The sequence below is a fragment of the Lemur catta genome, chromosome 12 (genome assembly GCF_020740605.2).
Source record: "Lemur catta isolate mLemCat1 chromosome 12, mLemCat1.pri, whole genome shotgun sequence".
Lineage (NCBI taxonomy): Eukaryota > Metazoa > Chordata > Mammalia > Primates > Lemuridae > Lemur > Lemur catta.
The window spans coordinates 4,049,465-4,061,824 of NC_059139.1; the positions used below are offsets into that span (position 1 = coordinate 4,049,465).

At 45.6% G+C, this 12,360-nt stretch overlaps 1 protein-coding gene across 1 annotated transcript in view; it reads right to left on the reverse strand.

The window, feature by feature from the left end:
* Window positions 1–255: 255 nt before the first annotated feature.
* Window positions 256–12,360, reverse strand: part of NSUN2 (NOP2/Sun RNA methyltransferase 2) — a 28,138-nt gene continuing 16,033 nt past the window's right edge. The window contains exons 10-19 of the mRNA XM_045565820.1: window positions 10,981–11,054; window positions 10,234–10,364; window positions 9,763–9,859; window positions 7,834–8,018; window positions 7,409–7,501; window positions 6,472–6,607; window positions 5,527–5,607; window positions 5,162–5,300; window positions 3,930–3,969; window positions 256–1,271 (exon numbers count right to left, since the gene is read on the reverse strand). Of these exons, the coding sequence (XP_045421776.1) occupies window positions 917–1,271; window positions 3,930–3,969; window positions 5,162–5,300; window positions 5,527–5,607; window positions 6,472–6,607; window positions 7,409–7,501; window positions 7,834–8,018; window positions 9,763–9,859; window positions 10,234–10,364; window positions 10,981–11,054 (1,331 nt within the window). The 3' untranslated portion in view covers window positions 256–916. The remainder of the gene's footprint in view (window positions 1,272–3,929; window positions 3,970–5,161; window positions 5,301–5,526; window positions 5,608–6,471; window positions 6,608–7,408; window positions 7,502–7,833; window positions 8,019–9,762; window positions 9,860–10,233; window positions 10,365–10,980; window positions 11,055–12,360) is intronic.

Below are 12,360 nucleotides of genomic sequence, written 5' to 3' on the forward strand. Positions count from 1 at the left end.
GCCCCAGGCCTGGAGACCTCCCTCAGTCCCCCCAGTCTGCTCCCTCCAGGCAGAGGAGGGCCGGCCACAGGAGAGCGCCTCAGCACAGCGCTGCTCGCCAGACGGCTGCCTCCCCTCGACAGCAGCCCTCGCAGGGAAACACCTTTCACTAGATAAACAAAGAGGCTGCAATTCTAACATTTCCATTTAGCCAAAAAAGAAAAAACTTTGTTCTTTCTGCCTCATGAGAGCAAGAAACAAACAAGAGTCATACGAAATACACATTATCATTAACTTTATTTAAATATTCCAAGGATCCCAAGCCCCATTTAAAAATAAAAATTGCAAAGCACTTCATTCAATAAAAGCACATAAAATTCCCTCATAATTAGTATCACAATTCACAATACAGCTCTTGCTCTGAGAAACATCTTATTTTATCCTTTATTACAAAAGGCACAGAGGTCATCTGAGGCCTCAGATATTAACCCCACTGCATATTAAGGTCACACTGCTAATGTGCAACTCAATTATTAAAGCTTATAGTACAGTTTCCCAACAATTCATAGAGTTATACATTCTTTCTATAAATAATACTTAAAAAAATACTGGACCTTAAGACCAATCAATATAGGCTTAACAAAAGGGACCTGAAATTTCTGCAAGGGTAGTTTTACTTCTTGATAGAAGTACGCCTGTAACAGTGAAAGTCTATGACTGCAGCAGACACACCAGACACAGCTTGGCCAGAGAAACAAAGCAAAACGAGCAACTCCTAGGGTGCCCAAAGAATACCTTTTCTAAGCACAGGAAAGCAGTGCTGATCACTCGGGCCGCTCCCGTCACCCGTCAGTCTGCATGTTTAAAAGCGGTCAGAGTCAGTTCTGGATTTGGTTTCAGACGATGACGACGAAGGCGGGGTCCTGCCTGGGCCCGCTCACCGGGCCAGCTCGGCCCCCGTTGGGTCACAGCCCGCTGCCGTGTCAGAGTCACAGCCCGCTTCCGCGTCCAGGTCACATCCTGCCGCCACATTGTGGTCACAGCTCGCTTCTGCGTCCAGGCTGCCGGCCGCCCCTGCTCTCTGCTCCTCACTCACCTCGCCCTCTGGCTGCCCGGCACCACCTGCGCTCTCGCCCGCTGGAACAGCCCCTTCTTTCTTCTTTTCTGCCGACACCTCCAGCCCCATCATCCTGAGATAATGAAGCCGTTCATTCTTGGGCACGAACGTTCGGATGGAGGCCTTTCCCCGCCACCCACACATCACAATGGGACACTGAAGGGCATCTGGGTTCCTACAAATAAAAATGGCTTCGTGTAAATGTTAAACATTCTCACAATTGCATCTAAAGAGATATTAATATGCAACCTCTCAAAAAACAAAAAAATACCCACAAAACCGCCAAAACTATTGGAAGGACATTTTAAGCTGTGATCCTAGGGGCCTTCTTCACGTCCCAAATAAGATCAACACCCTCGGGTTGGCCTTTCCTTCTGAGAGTTCACAATGGAACAGCCTGCAAATCTTCAGATTTCACACACACTTCCAATGCTAGAATTTCTGCCTACTTCCTCAAGTGTAAAGTTCTACCCATGCTCCCCGGCCAATGAACGAGAACCATTTCCCCCCGTGCTCCTCACAGCTGCCCTCACATTTCCATGACAGAATGGACTGAGGCTCCTTAGAGCCTGGGTGACTTGCCCAAAGTAATAATGCCAGTGAGCAGACGGCAGAACCAGGTGTGGGACCCAGGACCATCCTTTCGACACTCAGTGCTTTGCCTAACACGGTGTCTAGTGACCCCATGTCGCAAACTGAGCCCTGCCGGGCCATGCCGCTCCTGCTCCCAGCGTGCAGCACTCCGTGCCGAAGCGTCCCAGCCTCCAGCCCGAGGCCCGCTCGACCCTCCCTCAGCAGAGGGCAGTCGGCGTGTGTACCATGTGTACCACGCAGGCCGCCCTTCGCAAGTGCTTTGCGCATTGTTATTTAACTTCTTCCATACCGCCTCTGCTCTAGTTTTTAGGCTCCTAGAAGCCCTACTTAATTACCTTTCCATTTTCCTAGTGTAAAGCATGGACACTAAGTGAGAGGAAAATATAAGAAATTCCCAAACTGCCACCTTTTTAAAAAAAATATCTAATAATTATTCCTGAAGCTGTCTTTTCACCTGTGTATTTCAACTAGTAAAAACTGGTGTTTCCATGTGGAAAAGTGAATCCTTATCTTAAGATAGCCCAACGTTTTCTTCGTGGGCCACATGGTTTGAAAAACCATTGCTGGGCCCTTATCCAAACTGCTTGGTAAAAGCACCAGGCCTCTGCGACCCAGCAGACAAGCACGCCCCTGCCTCTCCCACCTGAAACCTCCTCGTGACCCACCACCCTCGCCCCGCAAAGCCCCACCACTGGCGCTCACAGCCAACACTTAGGAGCCCGCCACACCAGCTCTGCACTGCTCTGCCCTCTCCCATCAGCTGCCACTCCACCCACGGCCAATGCCACCCACCTTTGCCACCTCTGCGTGGGACACAGTTCCCTACTCCAGCCTCCCAGAACCACCCCCTCAGCTGCTGCACTGTCCATGCACGGCTTTGCTGCAGCCTCCCGGCCACTCCCATTTCTACCGCCTTTGCCTCTTCCAGTGATGGCAGACCCCGGGTGGACCAACGCCCTCTCTGTCCACCGACACCATCTTTCTAAGTTATCTCACAAGCCTCACAGCTTTATACTGGATCTAGACGCTCATAAATCCCAAATGTTCATAGCTGGGGCTTTCTTTCCTCTGAATTCCTAATACTTCTATCCAGCTGCCTACCCTAATGTCTACTCTCAAGTCTATTTAAGCATTAGTATGTTAGTTCCTTCCTTGTCTTCCCACTTTGGGAGATGACATTTGTTCAACTCAAAACCCAGAAGCCCAGCTTGGGTGCTCCTCCCTGTCACTGCCCACACACAACCCACCTTGGACGCATCCCCATGGCCCCCTGCACGACCGCACTGCAGCCGCCCCCCCAGCTGGTCTGCGCCCTCCCCTGCCCACCCACTCTCTGCAGTCCACTCCCAAGGACACAAGAGCCCCTTCGCCATGCAGGGGCGCAGGTCTCACCTGTCGGTTCTCCTTCCCTCCTAGGCTGAGCCCTAAGCCCCACCGCATGGCCCTCCAGCCCGTCCCTGTCTCAGGGGTCCCCGGGCAGTTCCTTCTCATCCCTCAGACCAGGCATCAAATGCCAACTTCCCAAAGAACCTACACTGTGGCTCTACCTAACCACCCCCCAAATCCCGCTCAGCCCTGCACCCTGTTTTATTTCCTCCTCTTCAAAATGGTGCTTTATTTCACAAAGGGGCAGCTGTCACAGGTGAGATCTGACCCTGCCACTCGAGCTGAGGCACTCGGGGAAGCCACCTAACTCTGTGTCCTGCTGTCCTCATCCGACAAGTGCTGCTGACACCAGGACTGCTGCTCCGTGGACTCCATGAGGATCCGGGGAGACCATGCCGGTGACCATGAGCACCGAGCTCCCCATGCCCCACCCCTGGAACGACACCTGACACATGCAGGTGACCTACACACATCGTCTGAACCGATGATGAAGACACAAGAACTCAACCTCGCCTAACTGTCCTGTCTTTACGTTTATTCTGCATTAGACATAAACTCGACTTAATTTCTAACGCTTAAAGAATAAGTACTACACATTTTATTCTCTATAAATAAAAACACATTTATTCGGCCTGCATGTTCTATAAAAAAGTGTCCTCATGATGACCTACAAGAATATTTCAGTTCTGAAGTTCTCACGATACTACCTTCAGGGGAACCTCATAAAAGGCTTCTGAGTCAGGAAGGTCCCACCCTCCCGTAACCCTTCCCTCCCCAACGGGATCACTACACGGCTGATGACTACACGGCTACGAGGCATGTACATCTAATGACAAGGTGTGTACCGACTTACGCAGAATCCGGTTCATACTTCAGCACGATGCTTCCCTTTGCTGGAAGAGAAACAGACGCACATTTGCCAAGTTTTCCAGGTAGTGGGCACATACAACGAGCATGTTTAGGTGCCTAGTGCTGTGTGAGTGGATTGTGAAGAAAGTGAACAAATATTAATAATACACACTCTTGGTCTCAGAGATCTGGATGGAAAAAAGAGGCCTCTGAACATGAAGCTAAGTCCGAGCAGAGCAATGAGGACAACCTGGACGGGGACCGACACAAGGGATTTAAAGTGAAGTGACTTGACCAGTCACTCCAAGAAGCAGGGAGGCTGGGAAGTAACTACTGGTTAATCCTCAAAATTCAAGATAAAATAAATTATAGCACCAACTCCTAGAAACAGCATGAAATACACAAGAATTGTAAAAAATGATACTGCAATCACCTAAATGCAGGATTACAAGAAAAAAGAAAACAAGGACAGTTTCCTTATTCCTTAAAATAATCTCTACTTTAAATTGTGGTTTTCACCCAAGGAGACAATAGCAGGGACAGGTAAGAGATATGGTTACATAACTGCAGTAACTGATTTGTGTGGTTTTCATCAAACCGAGTCAGAAACATTGAACAGTAAGTTATAAAAAATAAGAATGAACACAAAAGAAGGACAAAATTAGAATGGCTTGGTGAAATTATTTTCATGATTAGGGGAAAAGGTCACTAGAGTGATTTGAAGTGGAAGTTTATGAAATATGCAAACAATAATGCAACCAATAATCTATCCTGGCTGGCTAGCAGAACAGTAGCAACTGCTGGCGAGACTGTACTATTTTGCTTCAACAAAGGTGGTTAAAACACCAAACAACCCAGATGTTAACTGGTCTTGTCTACCTGTGTTCCTTGTATTAGTAACAGATGAACCCAAGCACCAGGGACCTGCCAACAGGCAGCTGGGCAGGAGCTCTGGCTGGGGCTACTCACACAGGCTCACCGCGGGCTGCTGGGTGACACCAAGGGCTCTCCCAGGGCCCAGGGAAGTAGAGCAACCCCCAAGAGGTGCCTTTGATCCTGAACATTCAATTAGGCTTCCACAAAAACCCTCTGAAAACTGATATAATCAGTAAAAAGAAAGCTACAATATACTGAAAAATATGATTAATAAATATGCCAGAAAAAGAAACACTTGTATTTTCACTGCCCTTATAAAGATAATACAAGTTAAGCCTCCATGCGATTCAAACTGCTTACCCAGGTCCTTGGCTTGACTGTATGTCTCACTGCTGAGTTTTCTAAAAAATGGATTTTCCTGGGTCAATAGTGTCTTGACATCTTCCATTGACACGGTAATAATTCTTGAATTAATAAATGGGTACAATGTATATATTCCCTGTGGAAATAAGAGATAGATCACCAGAATGCCAGTCATGAAAGACAGCAATCGGGCTCTGAGGGACGTTCTGTGCATGATGTCCTGGCCTCACTATGGGCCCCCCAGAGGAGGAAGCTGGATGACCTGATGCAGGAGTGTCCTGCCGGCTACAAAGCCCGGTGTCCTCTCAACCGGTTCCCAGGGATTCAGGGCTCGTGTTACTCAAGTCTCGTCCCAAAATTACCTCCTGTGCCAGCCGGAAAGCACAGTCAAACTCTTCACCACTGTTATTTCGACACCAGACTTTTATCCCTGTGTTAATGACCTATAAATGAAAAAATTAGCTGAAATACACACACAGATAAACTCAGGATAATCAATTACAACAACCCCCCTGCTGAAAGGAGGCAAGGCTGTACGGAAGCAGCTCCTGCAAAGGGGAGAAGGAAGAAGAAACAGAAAACCACTGAGAAGCCACCTGCCTCTAACAGGGTTCTCAACAACCGACTAACAGCTTCTGCGTACATGGGCTCGAGGGCAGGAATAACTACCGCCGTAGAAATTAAACCTGGGAAACTCTGAAAACACAAGAATATGTCAGCACACATTCCAGCAGCCACTAAGGATGCTGTCACAAGTCACCTGGGCTGCAACCCCCAGGTGAGGAGTGAAAAAGCACATCTTGTCTTAGTGTTGTTACGGAAATAGTTCTGACTCCATGGAGGCCCTAGAGCACTTGGTGACCTGCTGCATTAAACAAACAGGCAAGGGGGGAATGCCCCCAGAGAATAAACAGTAATGCAAATGAAAGGGGGGCCTAAAACTGGCAAAGTTCTAAGGAAAATGTCTGAAAGGACAAATCAAAGGGCCACAGGAGCAGCAGCAGTCGCAGCCCCCAAACCCTCTGCACTCTCTCCCAGGAGGCCAAGCCATGAGGACCACACCAAGGCTTGTCCAGCTGCTGAGGACAGTGGCACAGGCCACAGGCCACCAGAGTCAGGAGGACTATGGTGGGGACCCCTCAGCCCTGTGCTGGCCAACAGCTCTGAAGCCACAAGGCAGGCTCAGGGACCCCCTCAGCCAATGCTGTAGACGGGGAAGGCAGGTGCTGGGATTTGCTCCACCCAAATCAAACCTGTCCTCGTAAAGGAAGTAAAAAGCCACACCCGTCCGCGCCCGGTGGCGGTACCTTCATCCTCTCGCTGTTGTTCAGCAGCACGTTTCGCAGCTCCTTGGAAACCATGTAGAGCTGCCGTTTCTTCCCTTCTGTAGTCCGAGTTAACAAGTTCATCTTGGGGAAGGAAGGATCCAAAGCATAAAATTTCCTGGAAACAAAATAGTGTTGTGTATACTAGTTTAATTTCTGGTAGACTTTCCGAACACCTCATTCTCCTACAGACTTGAATGTCCAAAGCTACAGTGCGGTGTGAGGGCACCGGGCTCTGCTCTGCACCCCACCGTCCAAGCTTCGGCTCCTTCCACCTGAAACCTCCAGGCAGTATTTATTTGGGGCACAACTGAATCAGGGGCCTACATTAACAAGTGCAGCTTCCCATCAGCAGCTACTCCAGTGACAAGGACCTGAGAACACTATTTTTGAAACTTAATTTTTAAGAAAAGATTTTTACAAATGTATGCAAAGGACCAGTTATAAAGAAAACCTAAGTGGCTACTCTGACATACATATACTAAAATTTAATGAATAAGAAACACAAGAGTCTGTGACTGTTATCCTGAGCACTTTTTCTCTATGCTCTGCCTACATTACCCCCACTTAGCACCCCCGCCGCCCCTTCTTCGTTTCTGCAGCAGGAGCTGACTGTGCAGCCTTGGCCACTGGACTCTCAACTGAACTCTGTAATCACGCTCAGGAGGATCACAGTCCAGTTTTCTCATTCATCATCTTTCCACGTTCTTTGCGCATAAAGCTTTCTCTTTTGCTTACATTGAAAAGTTGAGTAAACAACCTCTAAAGTGTCATCCTGTTCTAACACGCAATTAAAAAAAAGCCATACAGCACTAAATACAAAACAATGGCTAAATGTGGTCAGTGTGCATTTATTACTCGACAGTAAATTTCTTTAAATGAAGAATTAAAAAATTAAAAAGACTGCATTAACCCTTACTCGATAGGGGGAAGGAGTGGGTCATCCTCAGGAATAAACACAAATGGATCTTCTTTAAATCCAAATAACTTCATTTTCTTTGAAGGAGGAGGACTAAAAAAGGAATTAAGATATGACAAATAAACCTGTGATCTTCGAGATAAGTTAAATACCTAAAGCACATCCTTCCTCTTCCACCAGTGCTCGCCCTGTTCCATGCAGCATGGGGTTTTCTGCACGTGTTCCGTACCAGGAAGCAGATGCCCACAGCTTCTAACCTCCACACGCGGAGTGTAGCACCCACACGTGTGTGTCAATACCACACATGTGGTGTGCTCTCAAACCCACCCGTGCAACCCCCAACAGGTGCAGCTGTGGGATCCCATTTAATACAAGAGGGCTGAGAAAACACTAGATCATTATCAAGACATAACCCTTTCTCTTACCCACACACGCCATCTCTCTTATTGCCATTATTCTCTAAATTCTCAGTTGTTTGAATTATTTCTGTGTCGCCAGTTCCTGTGACCGACTGGCTTTCCAGCTTGGAGGGGTTGGTGGGTTTCCCTTCTGTGGGATCTGCAGGGCCCAACTGTGTGGTTTCTCTGCTCTCTGAAGACTTACCCTGCAGCTGTCCGAGGGGAAAAGTTCATTTACACACATAGAGCAGCATATTTTGCAATGCTACAAGAAAACTAAAAATACCAAGTTCACAAAATCAGTTACATTTTTGCACAGCATTACATGCATAAAAACAAGAGAATTTTATTAAAGTGTCATTTTAAATGTTAGCTATTGTAAATGAAATTCATGGACACCATTTCTTTGGTGTTAAAGCTGATTACACCTTACTCCCACAAAGAGCATATGTAGCCTTTGGACAGGCCCATCACACCAGCTTGTTTCCATCTAAAAATGCTTATTGTGCATCTGCTCTGTGTAAGCCACAAGGAAGGACACAAAGAATGGGTAAACATGATTCCTAAAACATCAGGTGAGGGCAAAAAGTACATGTATAATAATAAGAAAAAAAAGCGAGAACTGTTCCAGGGCCTACAGACAAACCGCTGTGGGAATTAGGAAAAAGAACACATCTCCAGGCACTATGGAAACAGGCACTGAAGAATAAACTTCTGAATTAGGGCAATAGTATAATTTACACTTGGCTTTGAGGATGAGCAAAATGTTTTACTTGTATCAAAAAATCTTTAAAAATACGTGTAGTATTCCTTCTAACAAGTCACAAGACTGGTAAAAGTAGGAATTCCTAGTTCCAATGACATTTACAAATTAAGATGCTTCTAAACAGGCAAGTTCCACATTTTCTCCAAGGTCACAGAGGTATACAGTGGAGGAACTGGAGTCTGAGATTCTGTGCTCTTAACACTACGCAACACTGCCTCCCAGAGAGTGCCTTTTATTTCCACATAGAACAGACAGACAAACTCCAAGCCTCGGAACCAGGTCAGTGACAGCCTTCTGCCCCTGCTGGCAATGGCGCCTTGCTCAGAGGCTGGCTCAAATGGCCCCTTCTCCACCACTCTCTCTCTGTGCTACCTCCACAACCGAATTCCCTGGCTTGTGTTCCAGCTGTGTGTTCACACGCCTCGTCACCTCAACTAGACTAGGGCGTGCTGCCCATTGACACTGTACTGGAGTGACCCGCAGGCCCCCAGCAGCATAAGTTGTGCAAACATACAGGGAAGACAACCAAAACACGTGTTGAACTAAATGATTAAGAAACCAACATAACTGAAAGGGGAGAAGTATTAATATTTAAATGAACAAATGACACCACATTGTTCTAACAAGTAAGACAATGTTATCAGAGGCAAAATGAAGGAAAAGTCAAAACCCGTTACGTAGGTAATAACATGACAAAAAGGCCAATACACAACAAGGCGTGGAGCACTGTGCCAAGACAGGAAGGCTGTGCTTTCCTCACCTCTCGGCTTCCTGATTTGCCTCAGAAAGGAACCGGCAGGCAGGTTTTTAGATTCATTACTACAGGTCAGGAAGTACGTTTTTAGCCAGGCCTGGACCAAGTCTTTCATCATCCCGTACAGCCACGCTGAAGCCAGGCCTGCCTGGGGTCAGCAGGGGCTCTGCACCCACCCAGAACCGGAACAGAAGCTGGGAGGCTTCCGACTGGAGGCAGGGAGCATTACACTCTCGTTTCACTTACCCATCCCCTAAGAAATGTGTTTTGAAAACCTGAAATTTACATGAATTTCCTCTCGTTCAGGCTCCACCCTCTGCTGCAGCCCATCCAACTCCTCTTCATCGCTGCACATCTCCCACTAAACTGGTAGGTTTTGTCTTAAAAGCACTTGAAGAAATATTGTTATTTTGGGAAAAAGAAAAAAAAAACTTACCTTTTGCTGACGTTTATTCCATGGCATTGATGATTTTTTCACTAATACTGCCACAAAGAACCCTCCAGTATTCTGATGATGTGGTAATATCCTAAGGCTAAAAAAAAGGAATTCACGCTTTTTAACTGATCTAAAATGCATCCTTTTAGTGTTAAGACAAATACGACAAAGATGATGTGAGAGAAAAGTCATGTCTTACTGCAGATACTTAGGCAACCCTCACTCATAGAATGGCGAGTATGTAATATGTAAAGGTTCACGAAGTATTCAAAGTATTACCATTTAGGCTCTTACCAATTTCACTATTTATAAATGCCTATTGCCAGTGACTGACAGTCATTGAGAATGTCGTACCTGCTGGGAAGTTCACACCTCTGAGGTTGTCACCCTGCTGCCTAACTCATCCCAACAAAGCGTATCAGCTTCCCAGAGGACTGGAGCTTCCTAACCCGGAGAGCCTCACACACTTACCACCGCTCTAGGTGCATCGATTGTAACTTTTCCGGGTCCTTTGGTGGGAACATGGTGGGTCGAATCTGGGTATGTCTGCTGTGAGGGACATCATCCCAATCTGTAAACCACTGCCCATCTTTTGTCATTACCTGCAACACGGGAAGGCACATTTCTGGATTATCGGCACTATCTAATAATAAGAAATCACAGAGTAACAGTGCAAGTGCTCTCAAATGTGACAAATGGTGAATCTCACTCTCTCCAAAGACAGGAAGACTATCTGCCAAGATAAAAACAAACCAATCTTTACAGAAAATCTCCAAATTACATAAAACTTGTTAAAAACAAAGATGAAATACTTTCATTCCAAAAAACCAGGACAACCATTATAAGACAACATTTTTCATGTAGTTTTTTATTGTTGTTTAAATCCTCAAAACTGACTCTGGCCTAAAACTGTAAAGTGAATTGTTTCATATTGGAAGTGAAACTGGAATTCCAGACCATTAAAAAAGCAAAGTTATCTTATGGGGAGAAGAGTAACAAAGCTGATTCCTACAGGTGAAATAAGAGCAAGAAAGCTTTTCCACATTTGTATAATCGTATCATTTGTCATTAAATATAATTTTTAAATTGATTCAACTACATAACCTGATGTAGTATTTATTCAAGCTACCCAAAAATGCATACTTTAAAACTTTTATGACTCTAAGTCTCTTAAGCTGAACCTACTCTTCTGAACTGAAGTCCTTGAAGAAAGATTACCTTCCACTGTGTGATTCCAGACATCCATTTCAGCCCTGGTAATTCAGAAGACACATCGGCCAGCTCCAAAGCCCCTATGTAGCAAAAAGAATATATAGATATATCTGTTTTTTAGAAAGGCCTGGTAATTATGCCCAGTGGAAGAAGCCAGACACAGACGATCTCACATTGTATGATTCCACTTACAGGGAATGTCCAGGGAAGGACATTCCATTGATGAAAAGTAGATCAGTGGCTGCCCAGGCTGGGATGGGAACAGGAAGCGAGTGCTAATGGGCATGAGGGACCTTCTGGGGATGAAGAAAATGTCTAAAACTGGACCCTGGTAAGGGGTATTGAACTCAGTAAAATTATTAAAAATCATTGAACTGTACACTTAAAATGAATGTTACAATATGGAAATTATAGTGCAAAAAAGCTGTTCCAATGAAAAGAGGCTGCAGAGTCCAACATGAATGCAAGACTAACTCTGCTTAGAAGGCAGCCTGGTATGTGATATGAGGCTGGGATTCAGAGTGCCTGGTCCATCTCCCTGTTCTAGAAACACACCAGTTAGATGATTTGGGTCTTCATGGCTTTATGTCTAACAAACATCCCAGAACCAAAAAGCAACATTTAAAATGAACTGTGGAAATTTTTAAACATTCAGTTTTATGCCACCCAACACAAGGGAAGGCCAGCTTAGTGGAGACAAGGGCCTGTTCTCTCCTAAATCAGCAGGAGACGTGGCTTTTGGTCCCAGCTACATATTTAAAAGAGGAAAAGGAACAAAAAGAAATACATAGAGTTCTTAATCAGGCAACAGAGACTTAGCAGAGGTAATCGAATGAACGCTTAAAGGATCTTCAAAAACCTTACTGAGCAGCATGAGATGGGGCTGTGGCTGCCACTCCAAGTCAAGAAAGCCCCGCACCAAGAAACCAGAGGAGGTCAGTTCTAAGAAAGCAGTTTGAGAATCCACAAATACTGAAACTGCCCTTCAGGCTTGAGCACTAAGTAGCAATTGGACGTGGAAATAATAAATGTCGATTTTCTGTTTCTCCGAGATCTGAGACCAGACTGTGGCAAGGGACTTATATGAGGTATTTGTGTGGTTCAAGCTACATGGAACAACATTTCTCTAAAATTTCTAGCTAGAGACATATCTGAGCATGATTCAACAGTTTTCACAACTGACCCAAAGTCATACTTCTGGGTATGATTTTACTGTGGTCAAACTAACTAGGAAATTATATCTGCCACTGTCCTCCTTACACACCTTCTGAAATAAAGTACCACCAAAACCACGGAGATCATGACCATGCAAGAAGGATCACTCAGAAATCACATTTCTATGTAGGTCTACGGAAGTACAGGAAAACAAAATAAACACATTAAATT